The following is a 21002-nucleotide window of genomic DNA, read 5'->3' on the forward strand; positions in this document are numbered from 1 at the left end:
AGAAAATATATTTTTTTCTCAAAATTTTCGGTCTTTTTCCATTTATATTGCAAAAAATAAAAATCGCAGAGGCAATCAAATTCCATTAAAAAAAAGCTCTATTTGTGGGAAGAAAAGGACGCAAATTTCGTTTGGGTACAACATTGCATGACCGCGCAATTACCAGTTAAAGCAGTGCAGTGCGAAATTGTAAAAAGACCTCTGGTCCTTAGGCTGACAATTGGTCCGGGGCTTAAAGAGGGATTCCACCTACAAAAAAAATATTAAAAGCCAGCAGCTATAAATACTACAGCTACTGACTTTTAATAAATTGACACTCACCTGTCCCGGGGTCCATCGATGCCGACACCATTCTAGGTGAGGGAATCAGGAAGTGAAGCGAATCGGCTTCACTTCCCGGTTCCCTACTGCGCATGTGCGAGTCGCGCAGCGCAATAGGAATTCTCCGCGCTGTCTCTGAAACCCGTGTGTGTCCCAGCAGACAGCGCGGCAGGGCAGGAAATGGCGTAGACTCCCACCGGAGTCTATGCCCGGAAGTGGGTGTAAATACCTGTCTTTGACAGGTATCTCCACCCCCCTCCCCCCTGAAAGGTGCCAATTGTGACACCGGAGGGGGGGAGGGTTCCGATCAGCGGAGGTTCCACTTTAGGGTGGAATCCCGCTTTAAGTGGTTAAAGTGGTAACAAGTACTTTGGCAAGAATTTTAACATCTATAGACAGCAGGGAAATTAGTCTATAGGATTAAGTTATTATTAGTAATTTCAGATTTTCTAATTTTTGGGTTTTAGAATTTAGAATTTCAGATTTACGAATTTTTGAATTTACGAATATTCGGAAATATTCGCTAAACAGGTTTTTGTTCGAATATTTTCGAATGAACAAATTAGTCGAAATTCGTAAAAAAAAAAAAAAAAAAAAAACTAATTTGGACTGAAAGGAATTGCACATGTCTGGTAACGCAGTGGCGTATCGCAAAGATTGGCCTGGTCATGAAGACGGATAAATCTTCCAGAGGGCAAGTGGTTAAGGTAAAAAAAAAAAAACACCTGCCTTTACAACCACTTTAGCCATTGGAAGGTTTTACCCCCCTCTTCATGACCAGGCCACTTTTTGCTATTCAGCACTGCGCTACTTTAACTAGTAATTGCGTGGTCATGCAACACTTTACCCAAATTACATTTATAGCATTTTTTTTTCACACTTTCCATTTTCATTATATGCCTTATTTTGGATCACGTGAGGTCTCTGTGATTCTCTATGCATTGCTGACTGGTGGGAGGGGCCAGCAGGGGGGGGCGGTACATAGCTTCCTGAAAACATCCCATCCCCCGGGCCCCAGCACTCCTCTCGGGAGCCCTCAGTCCTGATGCAAGCAGTGGGCTGGCTCTTGGGAGGAGTTATGAAAATATCCAAAATGCCTTGATGGGTGGGAGTCAGTCTGGGTGAGTGGGCGTGGCTAGGCAGGCTGTATTTACATAGGTAACGCCCACAAAAGCTGCTGAGCCTCCATGATTGATAAGGGAGGGCCAGGGATAGTCAGGCTGGAGAGGAAAGATCTGTGGTCTCCAAACTGTGGCCCAGGGGCCGGATTTGGCCCTTTGCTTGCTTTTATCTGGCCCCTGCGGCAACATTTCATTCATTGTCAGCAATGGAGGGGCGCAATTCCTCACAATGGGGCTCATTTCCCCTTAAGTCACACCAATGACCGATGGTGGGAAATTTTGTACTCCTGATGGCCACAATCTGGCTCCCTCCCCCCCCCCCCCCAAAGTCTGAAGGACCGTAAACTGACCTTTTGTTTAGAAAGGTTGAAGACCCCTGTTCTAGATGATGCTGGACATCCTCCAGCCAGGAAATGACTTGCTGCAGCTTTTAATGCACGTTGTGAGATGATGTGTGTCCCCATTGGCAATGTTCCCTCATTTCCTATCCAGGTGTCACTAAAAAGAGAGGGAACATTCCAAGCAGAGCCTGGACAAAGGGTGGGCAGAAGGGGCAGTTGCCCCCAGGAACAGTGAATCAAGTGGGGCAAAGACTGGATGCAAGGTGGTACACCCATTCTAAGGCATGTGTTAACAGGGAGAGGGGGGCGCAGTTCTGGATCCTTGCCGTGGGAGCTGGACGACCCTGCCCTGGTACTGACTTCAGGTTCTAACCCATCTCCTTGTCTGAGCAGAACTGAAAAAAAAAAAGTTCCCGACGTTCCACTTTGAAGCTTCTAGTAACAAATCGTAGTTTGAAGGATAAGGTTTTAAAAATCAGAACTGTTGCCCCTCCCCCCTTCCCCCAAACTTCAGTAATGATGTGACAGAGTCATTATCAACCCGAAGAGCCATCTGCACTTCCTGTCCTTGCCGTCACTTTGCGCTTTTTTTTTCCCTTCAAGTCTCGGCGAGCCCTTTGAAGAGCAGATGACAGGTGGATCAAGATGAGTTTCCCGATAAGTTAGCCGGTTTTAAAAGGGGCCGATATACTTCATCCTCCAGCGCGGCCTTTCCTCCGCTAATTAAAACTTTCCGGAGGTAAATTTAATTTCTATCTATTGGCTGATTGAGGCGGGAGATGAAGAGAGCAGAGAATATGAGCGAAGATAAGCTCCTTGTGATGGATAATTCTGGACACATTTCATTAGGATTGTACAAAGATCCGTCAGAAGACTTTAAATGGAAATTCCCCTTCCCGGGAATAAATACCTCTCTCTTATTTAAAGAAAAGCGTTATTAGATTTAATCTGATCTGAGGAGGATGACTTGTGAAGACTCAAATCGTCTTGTCCATCAAGTTTCCTTTGCAGAGATTAGCAGCAAATGAAATATTAGAAGAGGTCAGTTCATTACGACGAGAGAAAATAAAAATGATATTTCAAATGTTTTTCTTGCAAAAACAATTCTTATTTTCAAAGTTGTATAGAAGGACCCGCAGTCTCCACCAGAAGACTCCTCAAAGGAGTCCTCTTGGCTGTTGTTAGGGTTGTCTTCTCTACCTCTATTTCTGTGTCTTTTCCTAAACCCCTTTACTGAGCTTGGCTTCTCTACCTCTCTGCTGTGTCATCTCCTCTACCTCTTGTTGGAGTCTGCTCCTCTACCTCTTTGTTGAGGTTGGCTCCACTACCTCTTTGTTGGTGGTCGGCTCCACTAACTCTTTGTTTGAGTCAGTTCCTCTAATCTTTTTTGTAGGTAATTTCCTCTAACCCTTTGCTGGCGCTTATCTCATTTGCCTCTTTTATTAAGCTGGCTCCACCTTTTTGTTGGGGGGGTCATCTTCTCTAGGGCATATTTTGAGTTGGCTTCTCTAGGTCGTATTTTGGGTTAGCTTCTCTAGGTCGTATTTTGGGTTGGCTTCTCTACCTCTTTGTTAGGGTCATCTCCTCTACCTCTTTTTTAGCATTGACTCATCTACCTCTTTAGTTTGGGTTGGCTTCTCTAGGTCGTAGTTTGGGTTGGCTTCTCTAGGTCGTAGTTTGGGTTGGCTTCTCTATGTCATAGTTTGGGTTGGCTGCACTACCTCTTTGTTGGGGTCATCTCCTCTACCTCTCGTAGTTTAGGTTGTCTTCTCTACTTCTTTGTTAGGGTCATCTCCTCTACCTCTTTGTTTGTGTTGGCTTCTCTACCTTTTTATTAGCATTGGCTCATCTACCTCCTTTATTTGGGTTGGCTTCTCTAGGTCGTAGTTTGGGTTGGCTTCTCTAGGTCATAGTTTGGGTTGGCTGCACTACCTCTTTGTTGGAGTCATCTTCTCTACCTCTCGTAGTTTAGGTTGTCTTCTCTACTTCTTTGTTAGGGTCATCTCCTCTACCTCTTTGTTTGTGTTGGCTTCTCTACCTTTTTATTAGCATTGGCTCATCTACCTCCTTTATTTGGGTTGGCTTCTCTAGGTCGTAGTTTGGGTTGGCTTCTCTAGGTCATAGTTTGGGTTGGCTGCACTACCTCTTTGTTGGGGTCATCTCCTCTACCTCTCGTAGTTTAGGTTGTCTTCTCTACCTCTTTGTTAAGCCCCGTACACACGAGCGGACTTTTCAACATCCAAAGTCTGACGGAATGATTCCGGCGGACTATTCGATCGTGTGTGGGCTGAAACGGACTTTTGATTCACAAAAGTCTGACAGACTTTAGAAATGGAACATGCTTCAAATTTTTCCGCCAGAACTCTGCCGGACCCAGAAATCCGCTCGTGTGTGTGCTAGTCTGACGGACTAAAACCGACGCTAGGGCAGCTATTGGCTACTGGCTATGAACTTCCTTATTCTAGTCCAGTCATACGTCATCACGTTCGAATCCGTCGGACTTTGGTGTGATTGTGTGTGGCCAAGTCCGTTCATTCGGAAAGTCCGTCAGAACTCTGTCAGAACTCCGTCAGAATTCTGTCAGAACTCTGTCAGACTTAAGTCCTGTCGTGTGTACGCGGCATAAGGGTCATCTCCTCTACCTCTTTTTTAGCATTGGCTCATCTACCTCTTTAGTTTGGGTTGGCTTCTCTAGGTCATAGTTTGGGTTGACTACACTACCTCTTTGTTGGGGTCATCTCCTCTACCTCTCGTAGTTTAGGTTGTCTTCTCTACTTCTTTGTTTGGGTCCTCTCCTCTACTCCTTTGTTCGTGTTGGCATCAGCTCCTCCACCTCTTTGTTGGCATTAGCTCCTCCACCTCTTTGTTGGCGTCAGCTCCTCCACCTCTTTGTTGGCATCAGCTCCTCCACCTCTTTGTTAGTCTTAGTTCATCTACCTCTTTGTTGGGGTCATCTGCTCTACTTCATTGTTGGAATTGATACATTTACCTCTTTGTTAGGTTTTGGCTCCTTTACCTCTTTGTTGGGGTCATCTCCTTTATCTATTTGTTGGGGTTGTCTTTTTTACCTCTTTGTTAGTCTCAGTTCCTCTACCTCTTTGTTGAGGTTGGCTCCTCTACCTCTTTGTTGAGGTTGGCTCCTCTACCTCTTTGCTGAGGTTGGCTCCTCTACCTCTTTGTTAGTCGTAGTTCCTCTACCTCGTTGTTGAGGTTGGCTCCTCTACCTCTTTGTTGAGGTCGGCTTCTCTAACTATTTGTTGAGGTTTAGTTCCTCTACCTCTTTGTTGAGGTTGGCTCCTCTACCTCTTTGTTAGTCGTAGTTCCTCTACCTCTGTGTTAGTCTTAGTTCCTCTACCTCTTTGTTGAGGTTGGCTCCTCTACCTCTTTGTTGAGGTTTAGTTCCTCTACCTCTTTGATGAGGTTGGCTCCTCTACCTCTTTGTTGAGGTTTAGTTCCTCTACCTCTTTGTTGAGGTTGGCTCCTCTACCTCTTTGTTGAGGTTGGCTCCTCTACCTCTTTGCTGAGGTTGGCTCCTCTACCTCTTTGTTAGTCGTAGTTCCTCTACCTCGTTGTTGAGGTTGGCTCCTCTACCTCTTTGTTGAGGTTGGCTTCTCTACCTATTTGTTGAGGTTTAGTTCCTCTACCTCTTTGTTGAGGTTGGCTCCTCTACCTCTTTGTTAGTCGTAGTTCCTCTACCTCTGTGTTAGTCTTAGTTCCTCTACCTCTTTGTTGAGGTTGGCTCCTCTACCTCTTTGTTGAGGTTTAGTTCCTCTACCTCTTTGATGAGGTTGGCTCCTCTACCCCTTTGTTGAGGTTTAGTTCCTCTACCTCTTTGTTGAGGTTGGCTCCTCTACCTATTTGTTGAGGTTTAGTTCCTCTACCTCTTTGTTGAGGTTGGCTCCTCTACCTCTTTGTTAGTCGTAGTTCCTCTACCTCTTTGTTAGTCTTAGTTCCTCTACCTCTTTGTTGAGGTTGGCTCCTCTACCTCTTTTTTTTCAGGTTCTTTCCTTTACTTCTATGTTGGGGTCAGCTCCATGTGCCTATTTTTTTTTAGGATTCCAGAAAGATGATGCAGATGATTTTGCTGTTGTGTTGCACTAAACAGTTGTTTTGGATATCTAATTACATGCAAATTGATGTGTCTTCAGGCAACAGAAAATACTCCCCTTGACAATGCCTTCTCTCCAGAAGGAAGGCAACAAGTTTGTTCAGCCATCATCCACGGACACCATCTACTTCTGGACTGCCAGGCCACATATGACAACATCATGTCAATTCTGGTGCCTCTATGATTCTTGGCTACGTTCACAAATGTCTGACACAGATCAGCCCCTGCTTCAGCCTCTCACCTTGTAGCTTACTACAAAGTTAAAATGTGCAGTCTGATCATTGGGGGAGGGGGAGACTGAGAAAATGCTTCATCCTCCTTCTACAAAGTTACAATGTACAGACTGATCACTGGGGAAGAGGAGACTGAGGAAATGACTCCTCCTCCTTCTACTAAGTTACAATGTACATTCTGATCACTGGGGGAGGGGAGACTGAGGAAATGCCTCCTCCTCCTTGCACCGATGCACAGCGGTGCATGACTACAATTCCTGTAGGGTTACTTGTTTACTCGCCGATAAAATGGCGGCCCGTATTGCTGGTGATAAGGCTCTGAGTCTTCCAGATATATAGACGATGTTCTGTTCGCAATCCCTTTTACATATTTACTGCTAAATCTTTCTGCTTTTCCCCGGCGTTCCCCTTCTCCTGGGCGTTTTCGCGCCCCAGACAGGAGAATTCTGGGAACGCCAGGCCGAGACAAAAAAAAAGTCGGCGGCACTTAACGTGTCTAAAACAGGCAGCGAATATATTTATTTTTACCATTTAAATGTATTAACTGGAGCAGCGGAGGAGGGTAAATGCACACTTACAGGCAGCGTGAACGATTTGCCATTTTAAATCATTATCTGCGCCGAGGAGACGGGCGAGAAAAAAAAAAAACTGCAACTTTGAAAAACCTCTAAGTGGATTTTTCTCTGACCCGTCTCCATGGCAGTGCAGCTACTTTGTTATCAAATGGATCAATACTTCAGTGTTTGTGTGAAACTGTCTTAAGTGCTGTTTGTCCCGAAGCTTTTAGCTTCACCAGGTCAGTTATTACAGTAAAGGAGCGCGTCTGCCGCGCCGTGAGTGTCGGCCCCCGCGGCCCCCCATTTACCACTTCTACAAAATGTCAAGTATACGGCGGCTATTAACGCCCGCTGCATGGATTAACCGGACTTTATTCGTCTAGGAAGGGGAGCGCGGGAAGGAGGCCGCCGCCGGTTGTGTAGCGTTTTATTCATCCTTTATATAGAATGACACTCCCCCAACGCCATGAATTACAAAATACGCATTCCATACTGGAACAGCGTAACGGAGCCGCAAAAAAAAATAGTATCTGCTTTATATCGGAAAAACCGTATCCGCCTCCTATCAGCTTTACAACCTTAAACGCACCAACGCGCCATTTCCAAATTGATTTTCGGTCTTTTTGAAATGGCGGCTGTCGTTTACTGCTTTCACCGCCAGCGCTGTTTTTGCATTTTTTTTGCAAACGTTTAAAAAAAAAAATTTTTTTAGGCCTGAAGTTTTTACACATCCATACCACTGGACTTCACATGACATCCTGGGCTTTAAAGTGGAGATCCGCCCACCCCTGTCTGGCACTTTCCTGTCCAGAGAGCCCGGCAGGTCGGGGGCAGCCGCTGCCATTGCCAACAAGGGAACCCGACAGTGAAGCCTTTTTGCTCTCCACAGCCGGTCCCCTACTGCTCGTGCGTGATGCGCACTGCACTCTTTCTAATTGGCCTGGCGGCAGAGGGAGGAGGACAGGGGCTGAACTTCCGAGAGACCGCGCCATCCCCTGGAAGTGGGGAAGGTGGACCTGTCAAAAACAGGTCGTCGTTCCCCCTCCTCCCCCCAAATGTGGCACTGGGGGGGGAGAACAAACGGAAGTTTCACTTTTGGGTGCAACTCCGCTTTAAGAACCCTTTCACATTGGGGCCACCAGACGTTAGCGGTAAAGCGGCACTCATTTTAGCGGCGCTTTACCGCTGTTTAAGAGGCGCTTTTCGGCCAATAGCGGGGGGCTTTTAACCCCCGCTAGCGGCCGAAGAAGGAGCTAAATGTACCAGTGTTGCGGCACTGTCTAAGCTCCTGAAAAGCGATTCAGAAGCATCGTAGCATGGGTGCTTTTAATCATTCATTGCAATGGGCAGGGCGTTTTGGGAGAGCTGAATACATGGCTCCCAAACAGTCCCAAAGATGCTGCTTGCAGGACTTTTCCTAATGTCCCGCAAGCGCACCGCCCCAGAGTGAAAAGACGCACTGAAATCAATGGGAGGCAGTTTTCAGTCGCTATTTCTAACACTAAAATGTCTGAAAACTGCCTGAGAGGAGTCTGGGTGGAGATATCGGGAGGATGGGTGCAGCTGTTCAGCTGCTCGATTGTTTTTATAGGCGGCAGAGCCGTGCTTCTACTGGCTCAACCAATGCGATCGGTGAGCCAGAGAATGAATTGGCCGGCGGCGGCCATTTACCATAGAGCTGACTGAGGACCCAGATGGTCCCTCGGCATCTCTTTGATCTTTGGAGGCCAAGTGTGATGTTATGATGTCACTTCCGGCACCGGTGTTTCATCAGAATCGGCGACCCATCAGATTAGGTAACAGAAGTGATGTTCCATCAGCGGCACATACGTTCTACTGCTACCAGGTTTGCTCCACTGACAGAACACCTGCAGTCTGAAGAAGGCAGCGGACATCTTACTACACCCAGCTACATCTTGAATTTAACTATCATTTTAGCAATAAAGTGAATGGATATAAATAAATATAGTATATTGACATCTGTGATGATGTTTGGATGTTTTATTTTGAAAGCCTAAAGGTTTAGCGCTGAGCAGTGCGGGGTGTAGCAACATGGCCTCTGCCACCTACCTACTGCTGGATGTACCGACATGGCCTCCACCACCTTTCTACTGCTGGGTGTACCAACATGGCCTCCACCACCTTCCTACTGCTGGGTGTACTGATATGGCCTCCACCACCTTCCTGCTGCTGGGTGTACCGACATGGCCTCCACCACCTTCCTACTGCTGGGTGTACCAATATGGCCTCCACCACCTTCCTACTGCTGGCTGTACCAACATGGCCTCCACCACCTTCCTACTGCTGGGTGTGCCGACATGGCCTCCACCACCTTCCTACTGCTGGGTGTGCCGACATGGCCTCCACCACCTTCCTACTGCTGGGTGTACCAATATGGCCTCCACAAACTTCCTAATGCTGGGTGTACCAACATGGCCTCCACCACCTTCCTACTGCTGGGTGTACCAACATGGCCTCCACCACCTTCCTACTGCTGGGTGTACCAACATGGCCTCCACCACCTTCCTACTGCTGGGTGTACTGATATGGCCTCCACCACCTTCCTACTGCTGGGTGTACCGATATGGCCTCCACCACCTTCCTACTGCTGGGTGTACCAATGTGGCCTCAACCACATTCCTACTGCTGGCTGTACCAACATGGCCTCCACCACCTTCCTACTGCTGTGTGTGCCAACATGGCCTCCACCACCTTCCTACTGCTGGGTGTACCAATATGGCCTCCACAACCTTCCTACTGCTGGGTGTACCAACATGGCCTCCACCACCTTCCTACTGCTGGGTGTACCAACGTGGCCTCCACCACCTTCCTACTGCTGGGTGTACCAACGTGTCCTCTACCACATTCCTTCTACTGGGTGTACCAACATGGCCTCCACCACATTCCTACTGCTGGAGTCCAGCTTCTTTCAAAATGTAACATCAAAACAGCATCACAGATGTAACTAAAATATGTTTATTTATATACGCTCACTTTATTGCTAAAATGACTATGAAATTCAAGACGTAGCAGGGTGTAGTAAGATGTCCACCGCCTTCTTCTGACTGCATGCCTTCTGTCACATTAGCAAACCTGATAGCGGTGGAACGCAGGCGCAGCTGACGTAACGTCACTTCCATTCCCTAATCTGTTTCTGACAGAACACCAGCAACCAAAAACATTTTTTTTTTGGCTGGGAAGCTGAGATCATTTTTTTTTTCATCTCAGGCTTTTCAGCCTACAGGAGAAATGTGGGGGACTTATAGACCCCCAGATCTCTCTGTAAAGAGGACCTGTCATGCCCTGTCATGTTTACATTCCCTGTAATAGGAATAAAAGTGATAAAAAAAAATAAAAAATAAAAGAGAAAGTGTAAAAATAGAAAAAAAGTAAATGAAATAGAAAATGAAAGCACCCGTACCCTCGTGCTCGCACGCAGAAGAGAACGCATACATAGATCGTGCCCACATATGTAAACAACGTTTAAACCACACATCGGGTATCGCTTCGAGTGAGAGCAATAATTTGAGTGGAAGGCCTCCTCTGTAACTTTGGTTTGTAGCGTTTGTTATCTTTTTATATCCTTTTCCATCTTTATAAAGCTCCATTACCTTGTTACGCAGGTCTTTTGACAGTTCTTTTCTGCTCTCCTTGGCTCAGTACTAGGGATGAGCTCTGTGTTCGACTCGAACATCGGCCATTCGTCTGTTCGGCGAATTCAGAACTTTGTGGACCGTTTGCACCAAATTCGTGTGGCCCGGACGGCCCACAATGCACTACGCCATCGCAGTGCATTGCTGGCTCATGATTGGCCAAGCATGCACTGTAACCCCCCGCATTGGGTCGTCGCCAGCCAGGAGAGCCATAATTATAGCTCAGGGGGATTTAATACACGCCCCACACTACACAAGGCCGCCAGCGCGGCGGCCTTTTGTAGTGTGTTCCGGCGTGCAGGGAAAGAGTTAGATAGGCAGGGACAGTGTGTTCTTTTCTCAGGCATCTGCAGGAATTAGTGGGTGTTGTGTGCCTCCAGCACAGTATACACCTGTATCTACCCTTTATTACTGGTGTTCTGTAATACAGGCATCTGCAGGAGTTAGTGGGTGTTGTGTGCCTCCAGCACAGTATACACCTGTATCTACCCTTTATTGCTGGTGTTCTGTAATACAGGCATCTGCAGGAGTTAGTGGGTGTTGTGTGCCTCCAGCGCAGTATACACCTGTATCTACCCTTTATTGCTGGTGTTCTGTAATACAGGCATCTGCAGGAGTTAGTGGGTATTGTGTGCCTCCAGCACAGTATACACCTGTATCTACCCTTTATTGCTGGTGTTCTCTAATACAGGCATCTGCAGGAGTTAGTGGGTGTTGTGTGCCTCCAGCGCAGTATACACCTGTATCTACCCTTTATTGCTGGTGTTGTCTGTTGCATATCTTGCATATTAGCCTTTAAAATTAGCACTTTTGATTTTGAACGTTAAATAGGGTTTAAAAGTTTGTAATGATTTTCGGTCCGTTTGAAGGTTCTGGTGCGAACCGAACCGGGGGGGTGTTCGGCTCATCCCTACTCAGTACCATGTCTGCTCCGCGCATCCACGTGAGAGCTAACAAACTCATTGACTATTTATACACAAACACTCATTTCAATTTAAAAAGCCACACATGTGGGAATTTAACCTTTGGTTGCCATTGTAACTCGCAGTGTTGGTCATCTTACTTTAAAAAAGTAATTAGTTAAGTTACAAATGACTTCTCCCAAAAATTAATTGCGTTAGTAACTCAATTACTACATTGGAAAAGTAATTAGTTACTCAGCAAAGTAACTGTGACTTTTTTTTAAATATTCTATGATGCAATTACGTTCTATAACATCTTTCATATCAAAGATGTTTATATTAACTGAAGAATAAAAACATCATATACAGTATTTTAGAACATTTGGTATTTATTTGAACCCAAATGTTGAGGGGGTGGCAGCGGTGGTACTTGAGGGGTGGCAGCGGTGGTACTTGAGGGGTGGCAGCAGTGGTACTTGAGGGAGTGGCAGCGGTGGTACTTGAGGGGGTGGCAGTGGTGGTACATTAGGGGGTGGCAGTGGTGGTACTTGAGGGAGTGGCAGCGGTGGTACTTGAGGGGGTGGCAGCGGTGGTATTTGAGGGGTGGCAGCAGTGGTACTTGTGGGGGTGGCAGTGGTGGTACTTGAGGGGTGGCAGCAGTGGTACTTGAGGGGGTGGCAGTGGTGGTACTTGAGGGAGTGGCAGCGGTGGTACTTGAGGGGGTGGCAGCGGTGGTACTTGAGGGGTGGCAGCAGTAGTACTTGAGGGAGTGGCAGCGGTGGTACTTGAGGGGGTGGCAGTGGTGGTACATGAGGGGGTGGCAGTGGTGGTACTTGAGGGAGTGGCAGCGGCGGTACTTGAGGGGGTGGCAGCGGTGGTATTTGAGGGGTGGCAGCAGTGGTACTTGTGGGGGTGGCAGTGGTGGTACTTGAGGGGTGGCAGCAGTGGTACTTGAGGGGGTGGCAGTGGTGGTACTTGAGGGAGTGGCAGCGGTGGTACTTGAGGGGGTGGCAGCGGTGGTACTTGAGGGGTGGCAGCAGTGGTACTTGAGGGGTGGCAGCAGTGTTACTTGAGGGGGTGGCAGTGCTGGTACTTGAGGGGGTGGCAGCGGTGGTACTTGAGGGGGTGGCAGCGGTGGTATTTGAGGGGTGGCAGTGGTGGTACTTGAGGGGTGGCAGCGGTGGTACTTGAGGGGGTGGCAGCTGTGGTACTTGAGGGGTGGCAGCAGTGGTACTTGAGGGGGTTGCAGCGGTGGTACTTGGGGGGGTGGCAGTGGTGGTGGTGCACTTGGGGGGGTGGCAGGCAGCGTGGTACTTGGGGGGTGGCAGCGGTGGTGGTGCCATCCTCTCCCACCACCACCACCTCTGCCTCTTACTGATCCCATCCCCCGCCGCCACTGATCTCATTCCTCCCCTATCCTCCCCATTACCTCTGTTGTAGAAGTGATGGTGGGTGGGTAGGGATGGGATCAGTAAGAAGCAGAGGTGGTGGAGGACTTGGGATGGATTTATTGAACTGCAATTCGAATCATCAGTGACTTATTTGAATGTCTCCAGGGATGCCTTTCCTCATGGGGAGAGAGAGAGAGACCCTCCCCTTCACTCGATTGGTGTCAGCTGGTCAGCTGACTTCATTTTTCGGTGTCCGCCCCGCCTCCCTACATTCTCTCTCTCTCTGGATAGGCGGGGCGGGATGGGGCGGTCCAGACAGTCTCTCTGAGTCTCAGCCTCTTCTCAGCTCAGCGGGCGAAAGCCCCACCCTCCCCCGCGGCGGAACGAATGGCCAGGCAGCGCGGCCATGGCGGGGCCTCCCGGGCGGTAGATGTAATTGCGATAACGCCGCCCAAGTAATGGGGACTGAGTTACCATGAGGGGAAGAGTAATCAGTTAGATATCTCGTTACCCTCTAAAGTAACTGCGTTACGCAACTCTGTTTATTTTAACTGAGTTACTTACATGACTGGTAACTCGTGTGTGTCTGTACCAACGCCAAACATTCCGGGGGAGCTTTTCATCAGGGCCATTTGGGTTATTTCTGTTATTATGATTTAAAAATGAGCCAAGCAACAATGTGATAATAAATTGCTTCATATCATCGCTATCCTTAAATGAGAGAGATTTTTTTTGCATTTTTACTATCAATGCCAAAACTTCACCATTTCTGCCAGGGGGGTGGAAACTTTTGAGCACAACTCTAAAGATCTATATAGAGGAATCAGGACCTCCTTCCTCCTGCCGGTGACCCCTCTAGTGATATAAAGATCTATATAGAGGAATCGGGACCTCCTTCCTCCCGCCGGTGACCCCTCTAGTGATATAAAGATCTATATAGAAGAATCAGGACCTCCTTCCTCCCGCTGGTGACCCCTCTAGTGATATAAAGATCTATATAGAGGAATCAGGACCTCCTTCCTCCTGCTGGTGACCCCTCTAGTGATATAAAGATCTATATAGAGGAATCAGGACCTCCTTCCTCCTGCTGGTGACCCCTCTAGTGATATAAAGATCTATATAGAGGAATCAGGACCTCCTTCCTCCTGCCGGTGACCCCTCTAGTGATATAAAGATCTATATAGAGGAATCAGGACCTCATTCCTCCTGCCGGTGACCCCTCTAGTGATATAAAGATCTATATAGAGGAATCGGGACCTCATTCCTCCTGCCGGTGACCCCTCTAGTGATATAAAGATTTATATAGAGGAATCAAGACCTCCTTCCCCCTCCTGGTGACCCCTCTAGTGATATAAAGATCTATATAGAGGGATCAGGACCTCCTTCCTCCTGCCGGTGACCCCTCTAGTGATATAAAGATCTATATAGAGGGATCAGGACCTCCTTCCTCCTGCCGGTGACCCCTCTAGTGATATAAAGATCTATATAGAGGAATCAGGACCTCCTTCCTCCTGCTGGTGACCCCTCTAGTGATATAAAGATCTATATAGAGGAATCAGGACCTCCTTCCTCCTGCTGGTGACCCCTCTAGTGATATAAAGCTCTATATAGAGGAATCGGGATCTCCTTCCTCCCGCCGGTGACCCCTCTAGTGATATAAAGATCTATATAGAGGAATCAGGACCTCCTTCCTCCTGCCGGTGACCCCTCTAGTGATATAAAGATCTATATAGAGGAATCAGGACCTCCTTCCTCCCGCTGGTGACCCCTCTAGTGATATAAAGATCTATATAGAGGAATCAGGACCTCCTTCCTCCTGCTGGTGACCCCTCTAGTGATATAAAGATCTATATAGAGGAATCAGGACCTCCTTCCTCCTGCCGGTGATGTACCCCAGAATTCTATGTATTTTCCCCCCGAAAGTGATATAAAGATCTATATAGAGGAATTGGGACCTCCTGCTGGTGATCCCTCTAGTCATATCCTATATCATATGAATACAATGTTGTATATTTCCTGTGAAGGTTGGATGTCGACGTTCTTTATAATGATGCAGCTTGTTAACCAAAGGACCAGAGGCGGGTGATTTTAGAAAATAGTTGCTCTTTAAGTTTAGTGAATAGGGCAAAGCCACTTAGACTTATGAATAAGTGAAGCCATGTTCACCTTAATCATCCAATCATGTGCAAGAAAAAAGTTCTGCTTTTTTTCTTAATCTCCCTTGCACATGGTTGGAAGTTCAAAATGAACCGAAAATTAACCTGAGTGAAGATTCCCTTTCATAGGGGATCGGTCTTCGGTCTTTGCTGCTTTGGAAAATCCACCCAAGTGTGGAAATGACTTTGAAATGTTGTCTGTTGTAAAGACCCCCCAAGTCTGACACTCTGTTCTCCTCCTCTAGGAGTGCCGATGCTCTCAGTCCAGCCAAAGGGAAAACAGAAAGGGTGCGCGGGGTGTAACCGGAAGATCAAGGACCGCTACCTGCTCAAGGCATTGGACAAGTACTGGCATGAAGACTGCTTAAAATGCGCCTGCTGCGACTGCCGCTTGGGCGAGGTCGGCTCAACGCTCTACACGAAAGCAAACCTTATACTTTGTCGCAGAGATTACTTACGGTAAGAGCACTAAGATTTTGGATGCATGGTGGGAAAAGAAATGTGTCTTATGGGGCAAAATGTCGCTAGAATTCCCATGAGGAAAGCCCTGTAGGTATGACTGAGAGAATGAGATTGCCGTAAAGGATTGAAAAGGGGCAGCTTCCTGCAAGAGAAGAGACATTATACGGCCCATATCTCCTGCCTCCCCTCAATTACAATGCTGCCGACCAAGACTCTTTGGAATCCGGCACATCCAGGGGTTTCAGATGCCTCACTCCCCCGCCACGGGCTGTGGTTCCTTTGACTCCTCCTTGACTCCTCTGACCCCTATGTAGCTTACAGGACTCATCGGTGATGCAGGGGCTGGTGGATGGAACCACAGAGTGTGGCAGGGGACATGGTCATCTGAGATTTCTGGTGAAGAGTCTGGAGGGGGCACACCGCTAGAATGCAGGGCAGGACTTAGGGCGGTGGGGGCCCCTGGGCTTGAGTCACTTTCGGGCAGGGCTCGAGTGCTGCGGGAACGCATGGGAACGGCGTTCCCATACTATTTCCACAGCGGGAACGCCGTTCCCATTAGCTGTCTGAGCCGGGCTGAGGCTATGCAGCGCGTAGTCCGCGCCGCTCCTCAGCCGCCGAGTGACTGGTTGCTAGGCAGGGGCCGCTCCGCATCTAGCAACCGGTCACATGACTTCGGCCGTGCACGTGGGCACGCACTGGCGCGAGACCGTCAGTCAGTGTGACACACGCTGCGCGCCGGACTGTCCTCCCGCTCCCCTCTACCCAGTGCCTCCTGTTGCCACAGCCGCTGCACTTTTCAAGTTTACTTCTTCTCCCCCTAGAACAGAAGGAAAGAGAATAAATACCAGGAGGTCAGTCACTAGTGTGTAAGTAAGTTGCATTCTGCAATACCCTGCCAAATTGCCAATACTCATCCATACTCTGCAATACCCTGCCAATACTCATCCATACTCTGCAATACCCTGCCAATACTCATCAATACTCTGCAATACCCTGCCAATACTCATCAATACTCTGCAATACCCTATCAGTATCAATACTCTGCAATACCCTGCCAATACTCTGCAATACCTTATCAATACTCTGCAATACCCTGCCAATACTCTGCAATACCCTATCAATACTCTGCAATACCCTATCAGTATCAATACTCTGCAATACCCTGCCAATACTCTGCAATACCCTATCAATACTCTGCACTACCCTATCAATACTCTGCACTACCCTATCAATACTCTGCAATACCCCGCCAATACTCTGCAATACCCCGCCAATACTCTGCAATACATACCCTGCCAATACTCTGCAGTACCCTATCAATACTCTGCAATACCCTGCCAATACTCTGCAATACCCTATCAATACTCTGCAATACCCTATCAGTATCAATACTCTGCAATACCCTGCCAATACTCTGCAATACCCTATCAATACTCTGCACTACCCTATCAATACTCTGCACTACCCTATCAATACTCTGCAATACCCCGCCAATACTCTGCAATACCCCGCCAATACTCTGCAATACATACCCTGCCAATACTCTGCAATACCCCGCCAATACTCTGCAATACATACCCTGCCAATACTCTGCAATACCCTGCCAATACTCTGCAGTACCCTATCAATACTCTGCAATACTCTGTCAATACTCTGCAATACCCTGCCAATACTCTGCAATACCCTGCCAATACATACCCTGCCAATACTCTGCAATACCCTGCCAATACTCTTCAATACTCTGCCAATACTCTTCAATATCCTGCCAATACTCTGCAATACATACCCTGCCAATACTCTGCAACACCCTGCCAATACTCTGCAATACCCTATCAATACTCTGCAATACTGTGCCAATACTCTGCAATACTCTGCAATACCCTGCCAATACTCTGCCAATAAATACCCTGCCAATACTCTGCAATACCCTGTCAATACTCTGCAATACTCTGCCAATACTCTGCCAATACTCTGCAATACATACCCTGCCAATACTCTGCAATACCCTGCCAATACTCTTCAATACTCTGCCAATACTCTGCCAATACTCTGCCAATACTCTTCAATACCCTGCCAATACTCTGCAATACCCTGCCAATACTCTGCAATACCCCATCAATACTCTGCAATACTGTGCCAATACTCTGCAATACCCTGCCAATACTCTGCCAATACACACCCTGCAATACCCTATCAATACTCTGCAATACCCTGCCAATACTCTGCCAATAAATACCCTGCCAATACTCTGCAATACCCTGTCAATACTCTGCAATACTCTGCCAATACTCTGCAATACATACCCTGCCAATACTCTGCAATACCCTGCCAATACTCTGCCAATACACACCCTGCAATACCCTATCAATGCTCTTCAATATTCTTCCAATACTCTTCAATATCCTGCCAATACTCTGCAATACTCTGCAATACATACCCCGCCAATACTCTGCAATACCCTGCCAATACTCAGCAATACATACCCTATCAATACTCTGCAATACCCTGCCAATACTCTGCAATACATACCCTATCAATACTCTGCAATACCCTGCCAATACTCTGCAATACATACCCTATCAATACTCTGCAATACCCTGCCAATACTCTGCAATAAATACCCTATCAATACTCTGCAATACCCTGCCAATACTCTGCAATACATACCCTGCCAATACTCTGCAATACCCTGCCAATACTCTGCAATACCCTGCCAATACTCTGCAATACCCTGCCAATAGCCTGCAATACCCTGCCAATACTATGCAATACCCTATCAATACTCTACAATACACACCCTATCAATACTCTGCAATACATACCCTGCCAATACTCTGCAATACCCTGCCAATACATACCCTGCCAATACTCTACAATACTCTGCCAATACTCTACAATACATACCCTGCCAATACTCTGCAATAACCTACCAATACTCTGCAATAACCTATCAATACTCTGCAATACTGTGCCAATACTCTGCAATACCCTACCAATACTCTGCAATACCCTATCAATACTCTGCAATACCCTGCCAATACATACCCTGCCAATACTCTGCAATACCCTGCCAATACTCTGCAATACCCTATCAATACTCTACAATACATACCCTATCAATACTCTGCAATACCCTGCCAATACTCTGCAATACCCTATCAATACTCTGCAATACCCTGCCAATACATACCCTGCCGATGCTCTGCAATACTCTGCCAATACTCTTCAATACATACCCTGCCAATACTCTGCAATACCCTATCAATACTCTGCAATACCCTGCCAATACTCTGCAATACCCTGCCAATACTCTGCAATACCCTATCAATACTCTGCAATACCCTGCCAATACTCTGCAATACCCTGCCAATACTCTTCAATACTCTGCCAATACTTATTCCTGTTTGTGGGATATTTTCTAATGGGCTGTGTAACAGAATTTGGAACAGGGTGTATTTGTGGTAGAAATTCCCTGCGAGGGAAAGATCATCACCCATTGTGTTGATTGTTTTGTTTGACACGTTATTTTGTTTTTGTAAACTGGCACTTTACAATAAATGTTGTACTGTATTTTCTGTGCAGTATATATGCATATGAGCGTACCTTTTTTTTTTTTTTTTTGGTGGGGGAATGGATCTTGGGTGGGAGTTCCCACACTTTTTTTCCCAGGACTTGACCCCTGCTTTCGGGCCCTACCTTCCATACATTACCGTATTTATCGGCGTATAACACGCGCCGGCGTATACCACGCACCCCAAGTTTAGGAGGGAATTTTAAGGAAAAAACTTTTAGGAGGGAAGTTTAAGGAAAAAACTTACATTTAAATGCCCATCAATGCAGCCTTATCAGTGTCCATCTGCAGCCTTGCCCATCCATCTGCAGCCTTGCCCAGTGTCATTTGCCTTGTCAGTGTAGCCTTGTAATCTGCAGCCTTGTCATTGCAGTCTTGTAGTTTAAAAATGGCGCTGCCGAGATACAGAGTCCTGTGTATCTCGGCGGCTCTCTGGTCCTCTCGCAGTCCCGAGCAGAGCCGGGAGTAGCCAAGTGTACTCGGCTCGGCTTACAGTCACGCCCAGTCCCTGTGTCCATCATAGGGCGGGACTGGGCGTGACTGTGAGCGGCGGGACTGGGTGTGACTGTGAGCGGAGCCGAGCCGAGTACACTCGGCTATGTATCTCGACGAGGCCCCCTATTGGGCGGGGCCCACAAGCCCAGTCAACCCCAATGGTAAGTCTGGCCCTGCAGGTAGGTGATACCGGCTGCTGGAGGGGTGAGCAATAATACCTCTTCTATGGAAGGGAAATGTTTTCAGTTCTGTAGAGACCTGACAGGGCCTCATTAATGTGTGTGCGGGTTTTCATTTTACCGGGTCGGGGTGTAGTTGGTAATTAATGACATCACCTGGATTGATTAAAGGAAAACTTTATTGATTATTGGGTCTTTTTCTTTTCTTTTCTTTTTTGTGTATATTTTACCTATATAATAAATGTGTGTAGAAAAAGTTTACCTATACAAATAAACAATTGATACATGATACATGGTCTACCCATGAGGCAGCATGCCAAAAAGAGAGCACAGCAGAAGTTGCTTGCTTTCAGACTCTTTGTCTCTTATTGAATCTCCTAAAAGCCTGGTATGAATACTGTAGTCAGGAGTTGCACCTGTATATTGACATATTATATATATATATATATATATATATATATATATATATATATATATATATATATGTAGAAAACTTTTTTTTTTTTAATAAACATTTATTAATTGTTTCGAACCGTGACACAACATTTCAAAAACAGGGCGCAGCAGATGTTGCTTCCCGTCAGGCTCTCTCTCTCTCTTCTTATTGAATGATAAGCCTGCAATGAATATTGTAGTCAGAGAAAGAATGGAGTCACCGTTGAACTTTACTAAATGACGTCCACTGGATTTGACTAAATAACAAATAGCTAGATTACCTAAAGGAAAAACTTTTTTTGCTTGGAAACATTTTAATAATAAAAATAATAATAATAATAATAATAATAATAATAATAAAAATAATATATATATATATATATATATATATATATATATATATATATATATATTTTTTTTATGTTTTGACAGTGTATAGAAAAATATGTATTTTACAAATAAAAATTCAGTAGTTGGTCTACCCATGATACAACATTTCAAAAACAGAACAAAGCAGAAGTTGCTTGCTGTCAGGCTCCCTGTCTCTCACTGAATCTCCTATAAGCCTGTTATGAATATTGTAGTCAGGGAAAGAAAGAAGTCACTGATGAATTTTACTAAATAAAAAATAGCTAGATTACGTAAAGGAAAATCTTTTTTTGGTTGGAAACATTTTTAATAATAAAAAAAAATAATAATAATAATAATAAAAAAAAAAATATATATATATATATATATATATATATATATATATATATATATAATTTAAAAAAAAAAATGTTTTGACAGTGTATAGAAAAATATGTATTTTACAAATAAAAATTCAGTAGTTGGTCTACCCATGATACAACATTTCAAAAACAGAACAAAGCAGAAGTTGCTTGCTGTCAGGCTCCCTTTCTCTCACTGAATCTCCTGTAAGCCTGTTATGAATATTGTAGTCAAGGAAAGAAAGAAGTCACCATTGAACTTTATTAAATGACGTCCATTGGATTTGACTAGTCAGGGAAAGAAAGAAGTCACTAATGGATTTGACTAAATAACAAATGGCTAGATTACCTAAAGGAAAACCTTTTT

At 46.1% G+C, this 21002-nt stretch overlaps 1 protein-coding gene across 2 annotated transcripts in view; it reads left to right on the plus strand.

The window, feature by feature from the left end:
* The window catches only part of LMO1 (LIM domain only 1), a 222843-nt gene that overhangs the window by 155378 nt on the left and 46463 nt on the right, over positions 1-21002 (plus strand). For both annotated transcript variants that reach the window (XM_077453669.1, XM_077453668.1), the window contains exon 2: positions 15029-15242. In XM_077453669.1, the coding sequence (XP_077309795.1) occupies positions 15029-15242 (214 nt within the window). The remainder of the gene's footprint in view (positions 1-15028; positions 15243-21002) is intronic.

This window comes from Lithobates pipiens, unplaced genomic scaffold (assembly GCF_037356315.1).
Source record: "Lithobates pipiens isolate NorthernLeopardFrog02 unplaced genomic scaffold, aLitPip1_a1.2 Scaffold_24, whole genome shotgun sequence".
NCBI lineage: Eukaryota > Metazoa > Chordata > Amphibia > Anura > Ranidae > Lithobates > Lithobates pipiens.